Source organism: Sinocyclocheilus grahami, unplaced genomic scaffold (genome assembly GCF_001515645.1).
Source record: "Sinocyclocheilus grahami isolate Dianchi unplaced genomic scaffold, SAMN03320097.WGS_v1.1 scaffold654.1, whole genome shotgun sequence".
Classification (NCBI taxonomy): domain Eukaryota; kingdom Metazoa; phylum Chordata; class Actinopteri; order Cypriniformes; family Cyprinidae; genus Sinocyclocheilus; species Sinocyclocheilus grahami.
The window spans coordinates 1,777,565-1,804,484 of NW_015505833.1; the positions used below are offsets into that span (position 1 = coordinate 1,777,565).

The following is a 26,920-nucleotide window of genomic DNA, read 5'->3' on the forward strand; positions in this document are numbered from 1 at the left end:
CTTTGAGCCGTACGCTCCTCTTTCACCTCAGCAGCTGCCTTCATGTCTCTTCATCTCCCTTCAGTCCCTCATCTTTACCCTCTGTTTCTCTGGTTAGTGGCGGTCATGTCGTGTCAGGAGCCGCCACACATACCGACTACAGTGAACGACACTGAACACTGTCAACAGAGCTCGTCATAATGAACTTCTGCTCATACTGTTCATGATCAACTTACCTCAGCTCACAAGACAACTTCTGCAGAAATTAAATCCATCACAAATGTCTATGAAAACATGTCAACACTACGGTCGGTGCTGTGGGCTGTTGCCGGGGTGAAATAAGGTTGCTAAGGTGTCCTGAGTGGGTGAAGTTTAAACCAGTTAAAACCCTTCAGTCACAATAGTGACCATAAAGAGTAATTTTTTCCAGGCGGTGTGCATTGCTGGAGTGGCTGAAGCGCCGCTGTCATTATACAGCATGAGAGCGCCCTCTAGAGAAGAATCACGGACAGCACTGCTGTTTGTTTTGACACGTGTCACTGCAGATGCGGATTTAAAACAGACAACGAAATGGTGTACACACATTATATTGTAGTGCATGTTTTCATGGCATTATAAAGTAATTAATTTGTTGACTAGATGCTGCATTAGTGGAGAAAGAACAGCAGTATGTTAGCGGTCAATGCCGAGAGGACGCGAACATTAGCAGCACCTCAAATGGTTAAAACAGTGTGACCAAAACACACGCGAGTCTGACCCAAATGCTTAAAGCCTTAAAGACTTTATTTACTTTACTAGCGCACATTGCTAGTAATGATGTGAACAATGAATCCGTGCAAGTTAATGTGCTGAAAAAAATTGTGTGTCTTCGTAATCTTTAATCAAAATCTGAACAATACTTCCGCTCTGGAATGGCATTCCTTCTCTGATGACGTCAGTTTGACGGCTTGGGCAGAATATGCTTAAACACACCCCTCTAACCGTTAGATTGCTATGAGTGAGAGACAGAGAGGAGGAGCGCAAACATAAAATCACGCCCTCTGTTCAATATTCCGTTTCAGCTGGAAATACGTCACTACACCGAAATAAAGTCGGCAGCAACTTCCGGTTCACGCGGACTTTAATGTCATGATTGTTACCATCTATTTGCATTAGTTTATATCCAGCTGCTCACATTAATGCATTTGTTAGCCAGTGAAGTTGCAGATTTAAAACCAGTGACGTGAGAAAACAGTGATGTGTTCATTCAGCGACAGAAATCCTGCCATTCACAGTTTTACATTAAATTACATTTTATTTGTCCTAAATCATTGTTACTGTACATAATGACTTCACCCTAGGCTGGAAGATTGTACTGTAATTTTTTCAGCTAAATGTTTGTCTTTCTGTGGCTCTAATAAAGTCTGTATGATTCATATAGAGAACTGTAATATAGATTGCGCTCTCTCTTTCTGTTTTGCTCTGGGTTTTTTAAACACCGAACTTCAAACTCATATACGCCGTGTACTATGATCAATCTTGAAGTGAACTTTTGCCCGTTTGGTGATTAAACTATCTGTTTTAGGCTGCCGCTTGAACTGAACGGGACACGACCAGTGTGTGTGATTCCTGATAGCTGCGAGTTCTTTTTCTCTCTAATAACTATTTCTGTTTTTTTTTATCTCAGTATAGTATAAGGGATTTTTATGTATAATAGTAAACATAGAATGTTATGAAACAGTTTAAAATGCGTTAATAACTAGGCCGAGATAAATCATAATTTTGATGACTGCAGAAATAATTTAATTTCAGTATAGACATTATCCCACCGGTCACAACTGTGACCAACCATAAAACACACACTTTTCAATAAAAATGACAAAAATAATTGATTATTTCAAGGGGTTACTAATGACACATCATTTTGATATTTTCATGTCTGAGAAAAATGTGGGATTAAATGGGTTAAATGTGTTGCTATGCTGTTGCTAGGGAGTTTGGCTGAAGTCTAGAGAGGAGAGCTGTTGTATTTATTGCTGTATTTAAATGTATTGCCACATCAGCTTCACTACCCACAACACGGCAGATAGAGATTAAACATTCAACAACATTATATAATAAATACAATATGACAAACAAACGGTTTTCATACAATTCTACTTAGACAAAAAAAGGCAAGATTGTGTGCACAATTCTATAAAATTTTCTTCAAATGTACTTGTGATAAAATTGTAAAAGGTTTTGTGTCCATCTTACAAAATAATCCCTTAAAAGTGTGTCCTGATAAAAATAGTCTCATAACAAATATTTGGCAGACCAAAATCATGATTTATGGACAGCTACATATTGACCTGTTGGTGCTTCTTCATCCTTCAGTAAATGTCCATCTGTCAGTCCAGTGTGGCCCATTCCACACCTTCCATACATGTCTTGATTTAACAGGACAGATACGGCTAAGATTCCACACAACGAGGACCTCATCAGTGTCCATGTGCCTGTTTTCTGGTGCAGCAGATAAAACTGATGTGTCTGATCACATCGGATCACTCTACACAACACACACGATCTGAGGAATCATTCATGTATTGGTTTCAGTGAAGCTCATCCTGGCAGACGAAGCTGATGAGTGTTACTTTGTTTAATGCAATAACAACGTGAGAGAAAGAGAGAGAAATGTTTATGTATGCACACAGAAAACTCATTATTTGAGGCTGTTTCAGTGCGATGCACGTGTTCACAACGTGCACGTCTGTTCTTTTGTGTGCGATGATTGGCATGGCTGCTCCTTTCACAGCACTAGCTGCCATTTTTGTTTGGTCTTAGTAAATGATTTGCGTTTACTCAGCGGTAACGCTTGTGTTTGCCTCCGAGCCCACAGATGCTGATATGAACCGTGTGTGTGTGTGTGTGTGTGTGTCAGTGAATGTTTGTGTGAGCGTGTGTGTGTGTGTGAATGTGTGCGTGTGAGCGTGTGTGTCTGTCAGTGAGTGTGTGTGTGTGTGTGTCTGTCTGTCAGTGAGTGTGTGTGTGTCTGTCTGTCAGTGAGTGTGTGTGTCTGTCAGTGAGTGTGTGTGTGTGTGTGTGTGTGTGTGTCAGTGTGTCTGTCAGTGAGTGTGTGTGTGTGTGTGTGTGTGTCTGTCAGTGTGTCTGTCAGTGAGTGTGTGTGTGTGTGTGTGTGTGTCTGTCAGTGAATGTGTGTGAGTGTGTGTCTGTCAGTGGGTGTGTGTGTGAGTGAGTGTGAGTGTGTGTGTGTGTGTGTGTCTGTCAGTGAGTGTGTGTGTGAGTGTGTGTGTGTGTCTGTCAGTGAATGTGTGTGTGAGCATGTGGTGTATTGGCTAGGATTCGCACAAATTCAATATGTAAATGACATGTAGGAGCCCGGCAGCAGGAGCTGGAGTCAGACGCGCAGCTCAATGCAGCAGTAATTGCATTTGCATCACAGCAATGGCTCTCAAATCTCCCTCTCTTATGGAAATCCACTCATCCATTTTTTTCTACAGAATTGTGGTTTTCAAAAGGCCTCATTCATCCCTGACTAATTTCAATAATATTTGCATATTCATTACAATTAAGGCGAATTTGAGCTTTTAGTTTTTAAGTGAATTTGTATTTCTCAAGTGACGACAAAGACAATAGCAGGAATTAACGATTGTGGTGCATTCCCCAACGAACCTTGCAAATGAGAAAATGCTACATCTGAGGATTTGATAGCCACTTCCTGATTGATTGATTTCTTTAATCTGAAGGGTTTTCAGCTGCATCTCAATTCCTACGGAAGCGCTGAACATCTCTCTCATGTCTGACAGCCACAAACATCAGCTCCGAGATCGGCTGGAGCACATCTGAGACGGGACAGTCTGAAGGGTGGCGCTCCCGTCAGCAGCTGTAATGACGTCCGTGTAGGGCGCATCTTTAGCTAAGGAATAAATGGTCAAAGAAGCGGATTCTGACAGGCTCAAACCTGAGCGGTTAGTGTGAAACAGTGTCTCTATGAACACTAGAGCATGCAGGAGGGATGCTACAGTACTAGTGAGCGCTTGCGTGCCCTGACGAATGGTTAAAGCTCTTTTTAAGGGCACTAATAACCGAGTCGAATTCAATGCACCATTTTCACAAGACTGTGCTGACGTGTTTCAACGGTCATCAGCATCATAAATCCTCCAAAGTTTTTGTATTTTATTTTTTTAAATATATGTACATTTATAACACTATACCTTGTATTATATTAACTTTGCATCACATTACAAAAAAATAGTTAACGCTAATGCGCAGGAGTTTCTAACACGGCGTCTGTGGGAGTGACCTCGAGTGACCTCGTTCTCTACTGACTGCCATTCTCAGTCTCTCTATTTTTTTCCTTTTTTTTTGAAGGTCAAGAAAACACTATCACGGAGATTTTTCTTTTACTATTTGAGCAAATGGGAATGCAAAAAATATATATTTGTGGTAGTCTCTTATAGAAGTTTACCCAACTATAACGACTTCTGCTGCTGAGAGACCTGGAAATGTGAAAAAGGTCCATGGTGAGACAGAAACCCACACCTTAATCCCAGAATGCCCTGCTCTCAGCCGAGCATGTGCCCGAGTCGCCCTCAACCCGCTGGTCAAGACGAGGGTCAAAGGTCACACTCTGACAGGAAGTGCTGCTGAATGTAAACAGGAACATGAGCCTCAACTGAAGCCTCAACACACTGATCCATCTACATGAGCAACATCACGGCTGAGAGGAACCTCATAAGGGACTGATCTGGAGCAACTGCACACAGCACATAAAACCCTTCGACTCACAGTGGTGCTTCATAAGGACTGGCATTAGCATGTTGCTAATCTAACAATGATGAACTCAGAGCATAAAATAAACACACACACACACACACACTCTCTCTCTCTCTCTCTCTCACACACACACACACACACAGTTCCAATAGTAAAATAAAGCAATAAGATTATAAAACGGTTATTCCATATACGTAGTAAGGTTTCACAAAATAAAGCAGAGCAAATAAAGTGTAATGATATTAATAAACACAGTATTCTTCCACCAAACAATGTAGCTCCTCAGAAACAGTTGTGGTTGCCGAGCATAAATATATAGAGGCATGCAGAGTGAGTGTCACAGAGACGTACTTGATGGAGTTCCTGAAGTGATCTTCTGCAGGGTTTTTGACTGTGCAACTGTTCAGCAGCCACAGATCAGCGTCAGACGGGTTCTCTGGAGAAACAGAGACAGACAGGAGCAAAACATATTAAAGGGGTCATATGATGCTATTTTAAAGATCATTATTTTGTGTATTTGGTGTAACAGAATATGTTGACATGCTTTAATGTTCAAAAAACATTATTTTTCAAATACTGTACATTATTGTAGGTCCTCTATGCCCCGCCTCTCTCAAACGCTTCGTTTTCTACAAAGCCCCTCCTTTGACAAGCACAGTCTGCTCTGATTGGCCAGTTGACCCAGTGCATTGTGATTGGCCGAACACCACAAGCACGCGTCGGAAATGTAACGCCCCTTACCATAATCACCAGCTTCATCTTTCAAAGTAAATATCAAGATAGTTAATAATGTTGTTAGTTTTACCATCAGTTCAAGCCTGAAAGGGCAACAGAGTCGCATGACAGACACAGTGATGAAGCTGTACACAAGCCACGGTTAAGACAGCTGACGTGCTATGATTTCTGACAGGCAGTTCACTCTCCTGTGATGTGACCCTGTTCCCCAACACTCTCACACACACTCTCACTCACAAACACTCTCACACACACACACTCACACACTCTCTCTCTCTCACTCACACAAACACGCACACACTCACACTCACACTCTCACACTCTTGTGGTTTATGGGGACTCTCCATAGGCGTAATGGTTTTTATACTGTACAGACCATATATTCTATTGCCCTACACCAACCCTACCCCTAAACCTACCCCTCACAGGAAACTGCTGGCAATTTTTGAATTTCATTAAAACACCGTTTTGTATGTTTTTTAAGCCTTTTGTTTTACGGGGACACAGGAAGTGTCCTCATAAACCATGTTTACGTTGTAGTACCCATGTCATTATACACATCTGTGCCCTCAAACCATATATACCTGTACACACACTCTCTCTCACACACACACACACACACACGACGCGTTACTCCACGCTGTGCAAAACTCCGCATTTGAACAGTCAATAGCAAATACTTAAACTAACAACAAAACATACAGTCGCTGATTCAGAAGCGCCAGATTGTCATAGCAAAGTCAGAATTTACACTTTTTTTTTTTTTTTTAGAAATAGCCTTTGTGCACAGCCAGCCTTGTACTCTTCTAGGTTCAAAAAACTGTCGTCCATAAAATGCGTTGCACAAATTCGAACATCTGGGTTGTGCTGTTCTGTTGTAAATAAATCTTTACCAATGACTCCTAATTGCATTTACTTCCGGAAGACCAAATAAAGTGCTTTTGCTTTCGCACTGAAACACAGCGTCTCCCTGACATGCTGCTTCAACACTACTGCTGTTCCTGAAACCACGCCGCCTTTCTTTGCGTGCACATTTGGGCGGCGTTATGCTAATATTTCCATATATTAACACATTCCGCGTGTTAGAACGAGCCGTTTTAGGTAGGCGTGGTTGACTCTTAACTTTTATAAAAAATATCTCTTTGGATTTGAGATAGGGATGTAACGGTATGAAAATGTCATATCACGATTATAGTGACCAAAGTTATCACGATTATCAATATTATCACGGTTTTGTTAAAATTAGATGAAAACGTTCAAAAAGAACTGATTCACACTGAAAACATTTCAATAAGTTTTATATTTGAAAATCAACAAACAACAAATACAATTAACAGCTATATGCACTTTTTTTAGCATAAACATTAAATTAACATTAACATGAAGCCCTAATAATAGAAATAATAATAATAATAATAATAATAAATCACTTATATATATATATATATATATATATATATATATATACACACACAGTGTGATTTCCGTTAGTGATCATGTGATCTTCGGTTAGGAGATCTTGTGGTGCTTTTTAAAGCAAAGTTGGGGTTGATTTCGAGTTCACATACAAACATAAATAGAACAGGCTAATTAAATTTGTCTATTTTAATGTAAGACAACATATTTTTTGTCAGTGATAGAACCCAACAAGAGCTTGTAACACTCCAAAGAGAAAGGAACAATTTCAGTCGCATCATATGACCCCTTTAATATTCCTGCCACTAGCACTAATTACTCACATACTCATAAAACAATACTGTGGCTTATACTATACACAATAATATTTATATATTTACAGTAAATGATCTACAGAGCAGGAAAACAGCTTCACTATAGTTAAATACCTTCAATAATAATCAGTCTTTCTACAGAGAAGCAAACTGGTACTGTGCATCATTACCTATTTTCTTCTAGATTTATGCTCATATTTATATTTGTAATGTAAATCATGCACATATGTTCCAACGACTCAATCCAGCTCTTGTCATTACTGATAAGAGACTTAAAATCAAGTCATTGTAGTAAATCAGAGTCAGTCTGTGTGAGTCAGAGAACAGGGAATCACTGATTGACCCCTTAAGCCCAACTCTAATAAGAGTCATAACATGATATAATGCTGCATTACAGGCATGCTTCACACGACACAAACAACAACAGAAACGACCTGATGAAACACTGCAGAGTACAACTAAAGAAGGGTGAAGACAGGGTTTCCATGATCATACGATCCTTTTCAAAATGTGTTTGATCTGTTTGACACGTGGTTTTCACATGATTTCAGTACAGCTCTGAACGCAGCCGGACACTGGATGAGCTTCAGACACTCGCTGCAGGACCATCATCAGTTACGAGTTACTAATAACTGTGTACCTTTAAAGGAATAAAGGACTTATTCATCCTCAGATTGTTCAAATCGTATAAAAGAAGATGCGTCTCTTTTGCATGCAGTGAATGTGAACGCAGACGGGCTGTGGAGATCCAAACATGACAGGTTTATATGTGCTTATCCATTAATTGTGTCAAAATCACTATTTGAACCTCTTTGGGCCCTTCAGGGAACACAGCTGTAAATCTGGACAGCAGAAAGTAAGGGATGAACAAACAGAATGGAGACATGAGGAGAACAAGAAGTGTCCAAAACGCACCTGATCTTGGTCTTCACAATTACCTGAATGAATGCTGGAGCAGGAATAAATCAGTGCTTCATGAACACCAAACACTGATCTGCGTTCGCAGGAGCCGGAACCATCCACTCACATAACCTGAAGAGACCTGGAGCCGCTCAACGGACACTTAGGGAAAATATTTGCATAGTAAAATTAAACACGAGCCTCAAGTACAACAGGATTCATAATTAACCAGAATTACAAAGGGACAGGAGTCAATTCCCACTGAGAAATGTGCCAGAATCACTGACAACACAAGCGTGACTTTCTGTGCAGTGTTTAAACACACACACACACACACTCACAAACACACACACACACACTCACAAGCACACGCTCAGACACACACACACACTCACAAGCACACACACTCAAACACAAGCTCACACACACACACACACACACAAACTCAAACACTCCCACCCAAACACTCTCTCACACACACACACACACACACACACACACACACACAGCTGCTCACGTTCTCCAGAAGTCATTTGCATATATTTGCCTGTAGGCTGGAGCTCAAACAATTGCAGAGGCTGTTTTGGGAAAAATCTGTCTACGGTTGAATGAACTGCAACCGTCCTTATCGGAGTCACAAAAGATGTTCCACCACCAACGGCCAAAACACACTCAAACAGAGCGCTGTGTCAGCATCACACACTGCACAGCTCAGCCCTTCATTCAGCTCATTCTGCTGTAAAGATGTTTCATTCCTGAAGCCAAACCTTGATGCATTCAGAGAGAAGGTTGATTACATCCGTCCTGCGATTCTTGGCTTCTATCAGGAGTGTCTTATAAAGCCAGAAGCTGAGGGCAAGTGTGCTTCCTGAGGGTCACGTCTCAATCATTCAGTCCCACAAGATAGATCAGAATTCCGATTTGAAATTCCAATCAGACGTTGGACAAAAATATTAGCCAGTGTCAAACTCTCCACAGACTTATATGGTTGTGAGGGGCAGAGACAAAAATGCTCCTCATGTCCACAGAAAAACTGCCAAAAACACATGCAACTAGCAGGTGAAACTAGCCTTCTATCTCTGAATGTTGTGTCTGCAGTCTGAAGTTATAATCTAGTTATGAAGACGCCCTACACTACAAAGCCCTAAATCACAAGAACTGAATCCACAGAAGTGAAAAAGAGACATTTACAATCTCATCTTAAGGAGTGAAATTAATCTATTCTTCCCCTTCTTCCTGTGAGAGCGAGAGAGAGAGACAGAGTGAGAGAGACAGAGTGAGAGAGCGAGACAGAGAGAGAGAGAGAAGCTCGGAGGTGAAGGGACACAGGAGGCTGAGCCAGGATTTCTACCGTCACACATAAAGCCACACTCATATTCCGAAGGTTATTTATGACCAGTGAGCTGCATATTGTTCTTTTGCTTTTAACTTCTGGAGAGAACAGTATGACCCAAACAGGAGAGCACCGGGTCTTTATAAAAACACAACTGCTGTCATGATAATCGTAACATGTAAGCTGCATATAAAAAGTGACTGTAAAATGAAATGACTGTAACACAACCCTAGACAAGTGGCTTATTACAGCTGTGAGTCGTACTGACACTCCAATCATGTTTCAGTGTGTGTGTGTTTGAGAGCAGAAGCATGTACAGGAGCACACATCAGCCCATGCACAGGTGCAAGAAAGAGTGGATGACTGAACAATACACATCTGCACGCATCACGGATGCTGATGGAGTCTGTGTCAAGATCCATCCCTAACCCATCACAATGAGGGTCTCTCTCTCGCACACACACACACACACACGCATGATAACAGGAGCAGCTGCTGCATGTGGACACACACAGATAAACGCTGGCCAACCGGAACTGAAGCTCCACACTAGCCAAGTGAAAGAGGAGCTCCTCCGTTTGCAGCGCTCGCCCCAGTTTCCATCTGCAAATGACTGCACAGGCCACACTTGTTAAACGTGGAGCCCGAGGGAAGAGAGGAATCCTCCGTGTGCCGTCGAGTGTTAGAGATGCTCTGAATCAGTGAAGCTGATGTTCTTAAGCAGAAAAGGCAAAGTGGATGGCAGCAGGTGTGAGGGGCGTCTGGAGGTCCCGCTGAACACTAAAGCCAGACCAGAGAGACACCATGACCCACAGCAGCAGTACCCATTATACTGATCTGGTTATTTGTGATGCCAAACAGCATTAGGAGGTTAAGAAGTGAGGCTGGATCTTACAACGACAGAAAGCAGATCTGCAGCTGTCTAAAGCACCTCTGAGCGGCAGCAAGAGACAGAGTCAGACAGCTGGAGAGAAACACAGCGCAGTTTAGAGTCTGAGTCGTGAACTAGAAAAGATGAACAGAGTACAGATCAAGACAGCGTCCGCTCCCTCAACTTCACAATGTTTGTAGACTCGTAATTTAACATAGGCTACACACAGCTATTTCCATGGCTAGAAACGGGTTAAAAATATTTAAAAATTATAGAAATAGTTAATTTTAAGTGTATTTAATACACGTCAACATTGAATAAAACATATTTTGAGTATATGTATAAAAATATCAATACATATTAAATAGAGGTCAACTGATACAATAACAATGTTTACAGAATGACAGATTATTGTACCAACTGAATTGTAAACAACCCCAAAATATGCCAGGACTCTTATTTTGAAATGTATTTTGAGTTTTTACCTAAAGCTGCTCATTCAAAAATATGAAAGAAATAAAACATGCTTCCTTACATCGCAGGAAGCATATAACCATCATCTTATGATAGAAACACCATAAAATTAACAATCATCATAATTCCGCAACAGTGCATGATAAGCAGTAACTTGGCTTAACTGTGCGGTATGCAATGATTTTGAACTGCTCTGAAACCACACGCCTGTAGAATGAACACCAGAGCTGCAGTGGAGCCATAATTCTTTCAGGAAGGCAACTGTTCCAAATATCATACTGGCAGGAGAGCGATGGGCATCATGAAACACCAGGTGTCTGTATGAGCGCCGGCTCTCCTGAATCCTGAGGTCATCCAGAGGAGAGACAAAGCCCAGATCAGCGTCTCCACAAGCAGCACATCAGCCTTCCCTTTTAACATTCATGAATTCTAGAAGAGGCCAGCGGCAGCCATCAGCCATAATTTACAGCTAATCATAAAATCAGATTAAAGTTGTGTGTTATGAATGCTCTTTGTCCGCCGTTGATTTGCAAGTCCTCTTCCTCTATTGCTCCCCAGGTGTCTCTGCACCCGTGCCTGAGCTCCACTCGACCCGTACACAGTTTCAATTTGTTTATGTGATATAGTGCTGCGGGGGTCCTGGAAAACATCCTGCATAAATCAGTCACATAAGGTGGGACGCACACATATAAGGCGCTGGTCCCAGACGGCGTTACCCATAAACCCACGCTCTGGTCTCCCACACATATTAAAGTAAGGTGGACAGGTAAGAGATTGATGAAAAGGACTGGCTGGGGGAAATTTGATCTGGTCTCGATATTACAGTAACGTTCTGTCTTTGGAAGTGACACAATCACTTTGAATGATGAACAGAGTTAAACCTTTATTCCCTCTCAAATCAAATCCAAACACTGATTGACATAGGCACACGCAGACTAAATCAAATGATCAAATGGTTTCTGCATCTGCCTACGGTGAATAAAGACTTAAATCTCAATCTGTTCATCAAACAAGTGATTGTGCCACATTAGAAGGTTTTGAAAACATCACTCAAGTCACAGGATTCATTACACACTTCCTTTTATGTCTTTTTCGGGGGTTGGCAATATTGGGTCGCATTAATTTTCATAATATGGACAAAAACAGCTAAATTATTCTAAGTACCAACTGATTTTCATAGTTTGGACTGTAGTTACTTGTTAACCTTTAATGTTATAGTAATGTACCCACTGACAAGGTCCCCTATATAGATTATATACTGTTCCTGATATATATCCAAATAAATCTAGATAAGAATCAAATCAAGATCCTCATGAATCTGTGACGTGCTGTAAAACCAAATTTAAGTGAAAACATGTGAGTGTCTGTCTGTCAATCTGTGTGTGTGTGCGTGTGTGTCTGTCTGTCAATCTGTGTGTGTGTGTGTATGTGTGTGTGTCTCTGTGTGAGTGTGTGTCTCTGTCGGTCTGTCTGTCTGTGTATGTGTGTCTCTGTGTGTGTACGTGTGTCTGTATGTGTGTCTCTGTGTGAGTGTCTGTGTGTCTCTGTGTGTGTGTGTGTGTGTGTGTGTGCGTCTGTCTGTCTGTCTGTCTGCATGCGTGCGTCTGTCTGTCTGTGAGTGAGTCTGTGTGTATGTGTCTGTCTGTCTGTCTGTCTGTGAGTGAGAGTGTGTGTGTGTGTGTGTGTGTGTGTGTGTGTGTGTGTGTGTGAGTGTGTCTGTGAGAGTGAGTCTGTGTGAGAGTGAGTCTGTGTGAGTGTGTGTCTCTGTCGGTCTGTCTGTCTGTGTATGTGTGTCTCTGTGTGTGTACGTGTGTCTGTATGTGTGTCTCTGTGTGAGTGTCTGTGTGTCTCTGTGTGTGTGTGTGTGTGTGTGTGTGCGTCTGTCTGTCTGTCTGTCTGCATGCGTGCGTCTGTCTGTCTGTGAGTGAGTCTGTGTGTATGTGTCTGTCTGTCTGTCTGTCTGTGAGTGAGAGTGTGTGTGTGTGTGTGTGTGTGTGTGTGTGTGTGTGTGTGAGTGTGTCTGTGAGAGGGAGCCTGTGTGAGAGTGTCTGTGAGTGAGAGTGTGTGTGTGTGTGTGTGTGTGTGTGTGTGTGTGTGTGTGTGAGTGTGTCTGTGAGAGTGAGTCTGTGTGAGAGTGAGTCTGTGTGAGTGTGTGTCTGTGTGAGTGTGTGTCTGTGTGTCTGTGTGAGTGTGTGTCTGTGTGAGTGTCTGTCTGTGTGTGTGTGTGTGTGTCCGTCTGTCTGTCTGTGTGTGTGTGTGTGTCTGTCTGTGTCTGTGTGAGTGTGTGTCTGTGTGTCGAGTTTTATGAAATTCTTTAAGTTTATTGATTAGATTTTTTTTTCTTAAATATATTAAAACCTTACAACAGATAAACAAACACCTGTTCGCTCACATATAATTGCCCAACAAATAATGACACAACAGCTAACCATAACACACACAAAAAATAAAAAAATTAAAGGAAGAAAACAAAAGTAGACCTTCTATGTTTTAAGTACTTTCATTGTCTTTTCTTCAAGAAATCCTGGTTGAATTTATCTTTATCTTATATTTCTGTCATGACAACTCTCTGAGGTAATGTACATGACAATGTTAATGTATTTGTTCTTGGCGGAATAGATCTGCTGCGGCAGAGCAAGTACCCAGACTTGCTCCTTGCATAAGGACTTTGCAATGCTAAATTCGTCCAAATATTTTTGCAAACAAAAAGTGCATTGTGCAGCTAATTTTATTTGTTGTTTGTTGGTTTTCAACATAAAACTCATGATTTTATTGTGTGTATGAGTACTTTTTGAAAATGTCCAACTCATTTTAACAATACCGTGATAATACTGATAACCACAATCATGGTCGTTTATTTATTACGGTTTACTCTTTATATAACAATTTATTAAAATGCAAGGTTACAGGTGTCAAAAACAATGAAAACAGTATTTTTAATTTTTTTCCTTAAATTATGTTAATAATAACAATTTCTTGAAAATTGTATATTCTTTGTGTTTTTTATTTTAAAGGGGGCATAACACACACAGTTTCACCCAATCTCATTGTAATCTTGAGTACCTATAGAGTAGTACTGCATCCTTCATATCCCCAAAAATTCTTTAGTTTATCATATTTATAAAAGAAAGATACAGCTTTACGATTCGAGCTCCTGGAGGCGTGTCGTGGGCGGAGCTAAAGATTGACGGGCACTCGCGCACCGATTGACAACAAAACAGACATTTGATGCAGTTTCACTTATCATCTGCAGTTCTGAATCATGACCGGGATCTTTTATAGCTTGACCTCTCCATCTTTCAGTATCAAACGATGTGCAAATCCAGCGTTGAACTGGGCCTTGTTTATTAAATGTTCGTCAACAAACGTTCACTGTTCACGTAACGCTGGGTTCTTCGGGAAACTGAACAAGGTTATCTTTGCCTTACAGCCAAAAACACACTTCTTTAGAGACATTCTTCCCGTGTCCCATGCAGTGAAGCCAAGTGAAGCGTGTTGATGGGTGCGATCTCGCTCTCGCTCTGGTCGATGTGTGTGTGGGCGTGCTCTTCCACGAGAAATGCCCATACAAGGAGTTCCACCCTTCATGACGTCATGAAGAGCCATGCTCGAAAAAAACTTTCCGAAATTTGTAAGAAACCCGGAAGTGTGTATTTCGCACAGAAATATTCTGTCATACGTCCAAATCGTTTTTTTTTTAACTTTGGCCATGTTTAGCATGAGAATCCAACACTTTAACAGTGTAAACAACTCAACATGCATGAAACAGCATTGGACCCCACTTTAATAATCCATTGCATATTAAAATATTTCTAAAACTATTAAACCAACACTCAGTTTTGGTCGTCCCACCTGTCAGATCAGAATTGCGCCCCTGATCATTTCACAACACAAGTTGCATTTATACTTCACAGCTTCCAAGAACAAGCGTCATCGCCTGAATGCCTGCTACCGATTGAATGAGAGATCTGTTAGTGAGGAAATCTCTAATATAGCTGGGTTAAAAGTAATTCTGATTTCTTCCTGCTGCAGATGATCTGTGTTATGGACGAGCGGCAACCTCCCGCTCTCTCTCGTGAAGCAAACACGGAAGTGACTTAAACTGTAATTCATCGACTGGCCGCTAGAGGCTGGCTGCAATAGAGAGTCAGTCCCATAGACTCCCCATGTTAAAATGCCCAACTTTACAGCAGAAAAAAACGTGTTTACAGCCTGGTACAAAAAGTGCTTTTGGTCTATATAGCTAATTTTGCCCTTCATGACAACTGTGAGGGGGGGGGGGGGGGAATTTTTTTTTATAACTCACCCGTTTAAATTATATTAAGCCTTAAAGTGCTGCATAATTAAGGGCGTGGCCACTTGAGTGACAGGTGGATTGCCGCTGCTGTCACCACCGTCGAGCTAGGTGGGCGTGGTTTCAGCAACCAGCTCCCGCCTCTTTGCCCATTTTCCATTATCCGGGAGTGACGCGCAGTGGCTGCCAAGATGGCGACGGCCCGCTCCACCCACTTTGAGCTTCAGAAACGCTCTTCAGAAACCTACGGGTGACGTCACGGACACTACGTCCATGTTTTTATACAGTCTATGGTTATGGAGTAAGTGCAACTCACGAGTAAGGCTATTTCTGCAACACTCATAAACCTTTCGTGTAGGGTGTGCAATTCATCGAAAAACAGTTTCGATTTTAATTTTGGCCTCCAACGATTATGAAAATACAATAATCGAGATAAAACGATTATTGCACCCCATTCCGCCCCTTTTCCAGCGCTGTGCTTTCGTTCCTCCATAAAAGCTCAATTTCACGTGCAAATCAGTAAAATCAGGTAACGTGACTTTTGCAAAATGGGACGTGCTTTATTTATAGAAGTATATTTATTCATGTTTTTAAAAGCTTGAAAGAGAACTTGCGCTGCTGCTCAGGAAGATATATGCGCTCAGAACACGGACTGTAAAGTCATCTTTTAGTTCAAGGTGCGCGCCTAAACGGTCAAATACATGCAAAAATGTGTCAAAATGCGGCGCTTAGTGATTATTCATGTATACCTTCATCGGTCATGTAATAAATTAACAGAATAGAGAATGAAGATACATGTGTAACAGTAAATTGGATCCGTGTGGCTCTTAAAGTGACAGCAGCCTAATATTCCTGCTGCGACTGTGTGCTTCATATTCATCAAACAACAAAAGACAAATTCAAAAATCACACACTGCTCTTGAGTAAAGGACTTTTGTAGCTTTAATAAGAAACAAAAACAGTTTAATTCTTACAGAGAAGACTATGCTATTTAATTTTACATTTGTTTATTATTTCTGTAGTAGCCTAGGCTGTAAACTGCTTGAGACTTGCATAAAAAAAATATTAAAGCACAGTTTGTTTCACTTGTATCTTTTTATTCTATTGCATTTGTCCTTTGCTTTTTTATTACTGACAGTATAATTATTTGTAATAATTTTGAGGACTTTGTTTGTGTCACAAATTCAGTCCATGGACTTCTGTTTATTCACCACCAGAGGTCACCCTTTCCATTTCATTGACTCTCGCACTACACAAACTGTTGCATAGCACCCCGGACTACATTTCCCATCATTCTTTGCACAATTTGCATACTGCCCTGATTGCACTCATTGCACACAGCTGTTTCTAATTACCTCATTCACTATATAACACCCACTCTAACCACATTTCTCTGCTGAGTATTGTTTAGCCTGCACCCCTTTCCGAGTCTCCCTTGTTTAGCCTTGCCTTGCCTGTTTTTGCGGTTTTTGTGCTCGCTTCAGCTCCTTGTGTGATGGTGGCGCCTGGAAACGTACATTCGACCTGTCATGTCAGGGTCGAAGAAACCTTCGCCGAACCCCTGTTCCGCCTCCGCTCCACCGCCCACCTGGATCGTTTAGTGTTTGGAGAGTCTGGAAGCCACTCCTTGGGGGGGGGGCTCTGTCACGAATTCAGTCCATGGACTTCTGTTTATTCACCACCAGAGGTCACCCTTTCCATTTCATTGACTCTCGCACTACACAAACTGTTGCATAGCACCCCGGACTACATTTCCCATCATTCTTTGCACAATTTGCACACTGCCCTGATTGCACTCATTGCACACAGCTGTTTCTAATTACCTCATTCACTATATAACACCCACTCTAACCACATTTCTCTGCTGAGTATTGTTTAGCCTGCACCCCTTTCCGAGTCTCCCTTGTTTTGCCTTGCCTTGCCGATTTTTGCGGTTTTTGATCTTTGCCTGTTTCCTTGGATTTCTCCCTCTCGTCTCGCCCCTTTGATTCTGTCTGCTGATCGGGGACCTACGCTACCCCTAGGACTCTTCTTGTGTTTTGTCCGCCATATACCTGTTTGCCATTGTTTTGACCCTGCCTGTGTACTACGTCTCTTTAATAAAGCCTGCAGATGGATCCACACGTCTCACGTCTCGTCAGCCCCGTTACAGTTTGTTTGAAATTCCGCTGGTCTCTACAATGTAGATGTCATAGCAACCTTATTTACAGGAAATATATATTTGATATGCATCACTATCTTTAAATAAATCACTCATACAAAGTTTTGGTCATATGGCCCCCACATAATCGTGTTAAATAATCGTGATTACAATATTGGCCAAAATAATCGTGATTATGATTTTTTCCATAATCCAGCCCTACTTTCATGCTCATCTTTGATATTCCCTCCAGCTGCTGCTTATCATGATATGATCATATGCTGCATTACCACTGTCAAAACATTTCTCTCACGTTTAAACTCTGAAGATCCAGTGGATCTCCTCTAGGAGCCTCTCAGAGACGCAGCTCATCCATTCCATGATTAAGACAAAGTTTCTCTAAACAGCCAGCTGAAATACAAACGGGACACTACATCATAGAGGCACATCACGACTCGCTTTCCACTCCTCTTCACGTCTCTCTGATCACTCGAATCCTCTGTGACCTTGGGAAGAGCGGAGCAGCGTTTCAGACACACTTCACTGCACTAACTGCTCTGGGACGTCCCGCACCGTAACGCTTCATACTGCCAGCATATTAAAACCAGTCAGGCCTTTTTCTTTATTTTAGAATCACACCAGGGCGTATGGGATTAAGTGGCGAAAAAGTGCTGGGTCAGGCGGTCAGAGGATCCTCCACCCCATAAACCATAATAGGCCATAATAACCATTTCTCAACAGCTCAATGATGCCTAAAACGAGATCACTAAAGAGTTTTAAGTCATTAAATCAATAAATGTTGGCTCTGACTGCATCAGCCTGCATTCACTTCTTATGGTATTTTCTCCTACTCTTCTCATAGCTCTGAATGGTGTGATTCCGGTGATTCCTCTGCTCATGCTATCGAGTCTCCATAAGGAATAATTAAATATAACCTGCATCCTGCAGAAACTCTAGTTCAGTGGTTCTCAGCCCGCGGCCCGTCACAAATTCAAATGCGGCCCACCGTGCTGAACACAATTAAAAAAAAATACTTTCAGTTTTACAATTCATTTTAGTTTTTACATTAATTTAAAAATGTACTAAATACATAAGCTATAGCCTAATGTTTTTATGTAAAATAATTTAGTTTTTCATATATTATTTTCAGACACGAGCAGTACTCACACAGCCTAATTATCGTTATGCATTTAAAGTAACGACCAAGTGACCAGCGGCAGACAGTGAGCATATGCTTGATCAATTTAGCCTTCTCAAATCATCACGACTTGACTAAAATAAAATCTAGAGATATAAAACAGTTCAAGCATATAACAATGTTTAAACGTTAAACCCAGATAAATGTGCGCTGTATCCAATAGTTTGTGTGGCGAGTGGAAGCCGAAGCGCGCTTTGCAGGACAGAGAGACGCCAGCGTGATCACTTGCATTTTGTTTCAGTGGGTCTACTTTTATTTGTGTGCACTCACAATATCAACAAAATGTTGTGCTTTTATAAAATAATCAAACACAATGCACTTTCTGCCGTCTCGGTCTTCAACAGGAGCGCTTCACAAATATGAACTGAAACTCAGCGAATACATGCCTCACAGACATGATAAATATACTATATCTATAGAAAGCTTTAAATTACCACTTAACGAAATAAAACAAAATCAAAAACTCTTTCATTATGATAATAATCTGTAAAGATGCACTTCTCTCTAAAGGCGCATCTAATGAGGAGATGGCGAGTCAGGATCGGCAACTTCATCCTTGCGACACCGACTCAGAAAACACTAGTTTATTAGCAAATAATTAAAATATCTCCTTACTGTTTCCCCCTGATGCATTTATGGTAATTACTTTTGCCGATGCTTTGCGGCAAACGTAAGCCTATTGCGTGTATTTGAACGCAGAACTGTTCAGCTGCGCTGACGGCGCACTCTCTGCTGCTGCGGGACACTAAACACCGTCCAGCCGCTCTTGACAGTCACGGCAGCACGGTCTCGTGTTGTTTCCACCAGCGCAGCAATTTTTTCCATCACTAATTGATGGATGTCTAAAATATAAAAATAAGGAGAAGCCTAAAACAGGCCCGAGGCCCGGCCCGCGTCTGAACTATGACGTGAAAATTGTCCCGAAGCCCAGCCCGAGGGGCGTAAAAAAGTCGGGGCCCATCGGGCCCGAGTAGAAATGCAGGGCTCTAGCTCTGATCTAGCACACAGAAAACGATTTGACTGAAAATGTATCAGAAGAGATGAAAGAAAGATAGTGGTCATCTACGCACCTTGTGACTAGATGGTTTTTTTTTTCTTTCTTTTTTTTTACTATTTGTACAGCAGTTATTGTTCATTCTAAATGATTTTTTTAATGTAGAATTTGTGTTACATAAATACATGAAATGTAGAACATATTAAAAAGTGCTCGTGGCTCGTCTGCCAGTGGGTAGATTTGATTCAATGCATTGAACAGCATAGACTCAAGGGCACACACACAGAGCCAAATCAGAAATAAAAGCACAGAAATTATTTAAATGCAAAACCGGGAAAAAACGCAATTGACAAAATGCATACTGAACCATGGATGCCGTACCAAACAATACGGTATCATATTGAAAATTGTGGCATCCCTAATGCACACAAAGAAATTTGCCAGGAAGAAATCTGACCTGTTTTTTTTTTTTTTTAATCTTCCAGCTATCTACCAAGTAAAAATCACAAAACATGGGAAAAGTCCAAACAAGCGTTTTGAGCAAACATTCAAATAACTGCATAAGAACATCTCGGTGCAGTAAATGCAGTAGTGTGGAGCCGGGCTGCTCATGGCAGAGAGACAGCAGCTCTGTAATGACTGCCGATGGGCTGAAGCGCTGGCCCACATACAGGAGCAGGCAGTGACCGCTGCAGGCCTGCACACATCTGCCCACGGCTGTCAGTCACCATCACACACACGATTCACACGCTAGTGAGCTCATCTCACAGACTCACTGAGATCAGGTTAATGAGATTTTCCGAGTCCATTTCCAAGCCCTAAACCATCTCACAGAAAGCTGTGCACTTGTGCATTTTGTGCACTTCAGGGTCCACTCTCTCTCTCTCTCTCTCTCTCTTTCACTCTCTTTCTCTCTCTCACTCTCTCACACACACACACGTCTTTGATATTGTGACAAACCTGCTGTTGAGGGCAGGGAACAATAACAGCTACTGCAAATATATACATGCCATTTCAAAGCCATTGCGTATACGATTATGTTTTTTGTTTGTGAAGTGCTGACAGGTCCTATTCAGACAGAGGGGGATATTTGAATAAAAAGTACACGTGTCAGTTTGCTCAGCAAACAGACCAAGCAATTAATAAAGACGCCAGCTGTTGTCTAATTTAACCAGTGTTGGGATTGCCAGGGGTGGGACAGCACAGCACCATTAGCATAGGTCAGGACCCTCCCCATTGTCTTCAATCATCTCAGCAGAGCCAAAGCACTCGGTTTAATGTGGCCAGAGTCAATTACCAGAGTTAACCTTTCCATTCTGGACACCATCCAAACAAACAATTAGCCCATCAATCCTCAGGTCTGCTTGAACCTCCTGCTGTTCACATCTTGATTTCGAAAAAGCTGCTCTCTGTTTTCCTTGAAATACAATGAACAGAGATTGAAGTGTTCAATATTTAAAAGATTTATATTGTACATAGTGGTGCAATGGATCACAAAATGCACGGTTCGGATCATATTACGGATTCTGAGTCACGGATCAGACCATTTTTCGGATCAGCAAAAAAATTAATAAAATTTACTGAACGCTTACTTAAAGTAATTCTATACCACAGCAAAAACTACTATCTTAACTAATAAAAGGCCCTTTCGCACCGCTTTAGTTCTAGAACTAAACGTACAGTACTAAAGTACTGGGATGATTTTGCGGGAACTATTTCCCAGTACCATTTAAAGGGTTGCATTCGCACCGAGAGTGTGTACTAAGAAGTGACGTAAGCCGGTCGACAGCGACGTCATTTGTGCGCGGCGTTCAACAACAGAAACAAAGAAGAACAACATTAACAACAGGAGGATGGAGGACGCTGTGATCAGAGCTGTGTTTTTGTTGTGTCTCGCGGGTTTCACAATAATGGACATGGAAAGTCGACGAATACGTAAAACGATTGAAAGAACGGAAAGGAGGACTAAGAATCTCCAACGACAACTGGCAGTGCTACATTTGCTACAAGTGCCTGCACTTCAGCGTCCGTCCATCTATCGCTGTTCTCCATACTTGCGAAATAAGTTGACATGCTTACAGTATGTTTACACTGAGTTTTAAATCATGGCGGGTGAGGGCGTTTTCGTACGCGTTTGGCCAATCAGTGTCTACTTACGTCACAATTAGTACCAGTTGTGCTGGTTAGACCCTGCTCCGGAGTAGGAGCTAATTTGGTTCTCGAAAAAGGCAGTCCGGTACTAAAATCAGACCCAGTTCCGGCGGTGCGAACACACCGAAAAGTGGGTAGTTCCACAATTAGTTCTGGTACTATGAAAAGGTTCCTGCGGTGCGAAAGGCCCTATAAGTTAGAAATAAAACAAGAACAATTTCACAATAATTACAATATTATAAACAATTACACAAATTACAAGCATTGATGAATACAACATAACTGTTACAAATAAAGTCACTAACAGAATTCAGGTGCAGAAATATAATAATTAAGTGTAAAATATCACAATAGTGCTGCACAAGTTAAATACAGGTTAATCTTTGTTAAAGTTGTGGTGTTATTTGATTAGCAGACAGAAACAGGTATTTATTGGCTGCTATCTCTTTAAAGGGGTCATGTGATGCGATTTCATTTTTCCTTTCTCTTTGGAGTGTTACAAGCTCTTGGTGCATAAAGAAGATCTGTAAAGTTGCAAAGACTCAAGTCTCAAATCCAAAGAGATATTCTTTATAAAAGTTAAGAGTCAGCCACACCTACCTAAAATGGCTCGTTCTAACACGCCCCCACATGTCTACATCACTATGTGGGAAGATTTGCATAACGCCGCCCAAATGTTCACACAACATTTTATACTTGTGCTACAACTTTTTGGCCTGTGCTACAAAACTTTCAACCTCTGTAGCACCAGTGCTATGTGAAAAAAAAGTTAACGTACAGCCCTGCAGACTGCAAGTACATTTTTTATATTTAAAGGATTTGTCACTGAAAATATGAAAATAACCAATCATACACAAATCAGATATAGCTATTCACATTTGGTCTGTTCCTCAAAAAAAGCCCCAGTCATAATTTGTATTATTGTAAAAACACTAAAGAGAATATTCTGTGTTCCACAGATAAAACACAGTCACGAGGGTTTGTAAGTAAATGATCTTCAAAAGAAAGACCGACTGAGCGAAATTAATCTCCAGGTTCTATCATCACATTCTGGGTGCTTTCACCTCGCTGTACCCTGGAGCTTGGAAAAAGCCCTGGTTTGTTCCCCATGGGTCGACAGGAGAGCAGAAAGATGATTTTATTAGTAGGACAGAAAGCATCAGGCCTGAGTGAGAAGACCCTCACACACACACACCAGCAAATCATGCGTCCCCACAGACCTCTGCATTCTCAGCATGCTCTCCGATGTCCAGCTTACCGACGGCACAAAATCGTGGCTTTGACAAAGTGGAAGGAGTATCTTTCCCTATGGGTGATAATATTACCAGCAGGTGCGGGATGGGCTCATCTATCACAGGAGGAGGACCTGTCTGAGAGCATCGGCTTGTGTACGGCGTTGTGTAGCTACTCAAAACTGGGTCACAGTTAGGGTTGGGTAGCGTTCACATTTTAACCGGTATGGTGCCAGTATCAGTACCTGAATTTCGGTGCCGGTAGCCAACGGTACCTTTTTTCGATACTTTACTCTCTGTGTAATTACAAAAACATTTATTTCAGTGAAAAAATAAGTCCAAAAGTCTCAATTTCAACATTTTGAAAAACAGGGCCCTACAAACTTTTTCTTTCTTTCTTTTTTTTTCTTTTTCTGAAAATCAAATGAAGGCATTTAACATTTATTTTAAATCAAATGAAAATTAAACCCTTTTATTTTTTTGGCAAACAACTGAGGTTTACTGTTGAAATTAATACATGGAAGAAAAATTGTGTTAATATTTCTTTAAAACATTTTTTAATAGGCTAATAATTGTATATTTTTTCAACAATTAAGTGATTAATCTGGTTGTAATATTTCTTTTTATCATTTAATTGTTTTATTTAAATTTGATAGAAAATTTAATATTTAAAGATGTACATTATACTGTACAAAAGTAATACATTTCTGTTACAAAACCGCGTTTCCGCCATTCATACATACAGAGGGAAGCGGAACATGCAGGATTCATACTTAAACCGTCTTTTTGCATTTTAATATTCACAGACACTAGTTCATATCGCGATTCGAATTAAGTGGAAGACCTACTTTAGATTTATTCGTTCGTGGCATTTCGCGCTATAGAGTAAATTACATTTTTATGAATGGACTCCGCGATCCCATCCGCGTTTTCGCAGAAACCATATGGCCCTAGAAATGTAACCACAGTTCAGAACATTTCGGCTTGCCCTGTGTGTTGTCTGAACGAGTTGCAGGGGTGACCTCACGTCACAGGGTCTCTCTTTCTCTCTCTGTAGCGTATGCGCCTAGATGCGTTCTCAGCTACCGAAATTTGGCACTGATCGATTTAATGTGAATTGGTACTCTGTAGTACCGACGCAATTCGGTCGGTACCCTTAAAAGTACGGAGTTTGGTACCCAACCCTAGTCACAGTAGAAGAGTTTAAATCATTGGGTCAAACATGTTTCTAGTTTGCACTTATAGCTGAACATTTCAAATAATTTGGTGCCGAGACAGTTTTTTTACTATTCCAATCTGTCAGATGTGAGCAAAAAATCATATTTTTTGTGCCAGTGTAAATGCAGCCTACTGATGAGCTGACGAGTTGAATCGGGTTAGGGTTAGATGAGGGAGACAGTCCTGCCGCTCCAGGACAGTTTGGAAAACCACTGCATTTCAGAGACATGTTCTTAAATCAGACTCATATATAACAAATACTTACATACATGCACAGTTTTGCATGCTCGTAGTTTCTTCGCACTTTGATATGAAATGACATACAGCGCAAGCAACCACATTTGTGCGTGCAATTGAAGAGCACATGCTACGAGCACAGTATACCGGCTGACAGGACAGAAAATACGTTTTTACTGACATATGACCTGACAACTAGAGGTGCGCCGATCCGATATTCAGTATCTGTATCGCTCCGACACTGGCATTTTCTGCCGGATCCGGTATCGGTCAGACGAGACTAGGCATGGGCCAGTAAGAGATTTAGACGGTATGATAACCTTAAGCAAAAATATCACGGTTTCACAGTATTGTCGTTACAGCTCTATAATGTGTTATTTTTAAAAAACTGTTTTTGAGAAACATACAGAATATTAGGATCAGTAGAATGTATTTATTTTTCTTTGATTAGTTTCCTAAAAAGAAGAAAAATAAAGACTGACATCTTATTTAACCTAAATCTGTAATTACAGTTATTTAATTTTAGTTATATAATTCATATACATACCATTTCATATAATTTAGTTATATAATTTCCTATACATAATTTGATTTAATAATAACCCAATTGAAGCAAAAACGGAATGTTTTGACTAGCTTTGTGAAATTATACTACATGCCTGAACGAAGCAAACAGCAGAAGCTCTGAATGAGATGCAGATTCACTCTCTGACAGCAGGAGGCGCTCACGGAGCAGCAGATACTGCGTCTCCTTGGTCACCGCCGTAAACAAAGCAGCTGCGCTGAAACACTGCTTTAATATGATCGGATCGGTTCTGAAAAAATGGTATCGTGCCACCCCTTCTGACAACATCTCATCTGTTCACTGTTGCTGTACTGAAGCTCCTCGTCACCCGTACCTTTTCCGAGCTTGTTTGACTAGCGCCTGGCACTGAGGCGAAGACGGAGTGCGCATCTGAAAAGACTCCCATGTGATGTGGTCGTAAAGACGTTCTGCGACTAAATAAATGCAATTCTTGTCAAGAAAAAAAAAAAAGAGACCAAAGCAGCAGTTGTGAGTGGGGTGGCCAACCTTAGCTCCACCTCTGCTCCAAATTAATCGCCTACGTTAACGCACAAATTTTGACAGCACTATTTATTATTTTTATTCTTTTACAAAGTATGGTTCAGTATTATTTATTTATTTTTTCAGTATCCATTTTAAAAACTATCAGTTGATTAATCAGTATCGGCCAGTGTGGTCCAAACTAGCTATCAGTAAAATCGGTCGACCTCTATTAATTGCATGTAAAGGAGGGTAATCTTACTCACAGATGTGTTCTGTGACACAGTATAGTCTCGAAGACCAACGCTATTTTCTTGACAGTCATTGCCATTGGAGATTAATAAGCTGCATCATCACAACTTGTAATGAGACTACAGAAAGAATGCACAGAAATACCAGCACATCTACATGCATCCCGGTTCTGTTCCAGCTGTGCCCTTCTGTTTGCTTCAAATCAATCAAAATACTTCCTATTCTCAAAAATTTAAAACAATTTAGGTCACCACCTAACACCCAGGTCCCACCATGCAAATGAGATGCAAATTCAAGAAAACTAAACACTAGTTAAGGCCCAGTGAAAAAATAAGTCCAAAAGTCTCAATTTCAACATTTTGAAAAACAGGGCCCTACAAACTTTTTCTTTCTTTCTTTTTTTTTCTTTTTCTGAAAATCAAATGAAGGCATTTAACATTTATTTTAAATCAAATGAAAATTAAACCCTTTTATTTTTTTGGCAAACAACTGAGGTTTACTGTTGAAATTAATACATGGAAGAAAAATTGTGTTAATATTTCTTTAAAACATTTTTTAATAGGCTAATAATTGTATATTTTTTCAACAATTAAGTGATTAATCTGGTTGTAATATTTCTTTTTATCATTTAATTGTTTTATTTAAATTTGATAGAAAATTTAATATTTAAAGATGTACATTATACTGTACAAAAGTAATACATTTCTGTTACAAAACCGCGTTTCCGCCATTCATACATACAGAGGGAAGCGGAACATGCAGGATTCATACTTAAACCGTCTTTTTGCATTTTAATATTCACAGACACTAGTTCATATCGCGATTCGAATTAAGTGGAAGACCTACTTTAGATTTATTCGTTCGTGGCATTTCGCGCTATAGAGTAAATTACATTTTTATGAATGGACTCCGCGATCCCATCCGCGTTTTCGCAGAAACCATATGGCCCTAGAAATGTAACCACAGTTCAGAACATTTCGGCTTGCCCTGTGTGTTGTCTGAACGAGTTGCAGGGGTGACCTCACGTCACAGGGTCTCTCTTTCTCTCTCTGTAGCGTATGCGCCTAGATGCGTTCTCAGCTACCGAAATTTGGCACTGATCGATTTAATGTGAATTGGTACTCTGTAGTACCGACGCAATTCGGTCGGTACCCTTAAAAGTACGGAGTTTGGTACCCAACCCTAGTCACAGTAGAAGAGTTTAAATCATTGGGTCAAACATGTTTCTAGTTTGCACTTATAGCTGAACATTTCAAATAATTTGGTGCCGAGACAGTTTTTTTACTATTCCAATCTGTCAGATGTGAGCAAAAAATCATATTTTTTGTGCCAGTGTAAATGCAGCCTACTGATGAGCTGACGAGTTGAATCGGGTTAGGGTT

The 26,920-nt window shown here is 40.8% G+C and overlaps 1 protein-coding gene across 1 annotated transcript in view; it reads right to left on the reverse strand.

Annotated features, from left to right (window-relative positions):
* The window catches only part of cdkal1 (CDK5 regulatory subunit associated protein 1-like 1), a 237,792-nt gene that overhangs the window by 179,679 nt on the left and 31,193 nt on the right, over positions 1–26,920 (reverse strand). Inside the window, exon 3 of the mRNA XM_016242314.1 lies at positions 5,086–5,170. Within this exon, the coding sequence (XP_016097800.1) occupies positions 5,086–5,170 (85 nt within the window). The remainder of the gene's footprint in view (positions 1–5,085; positions 5,171–26,920) is intronic.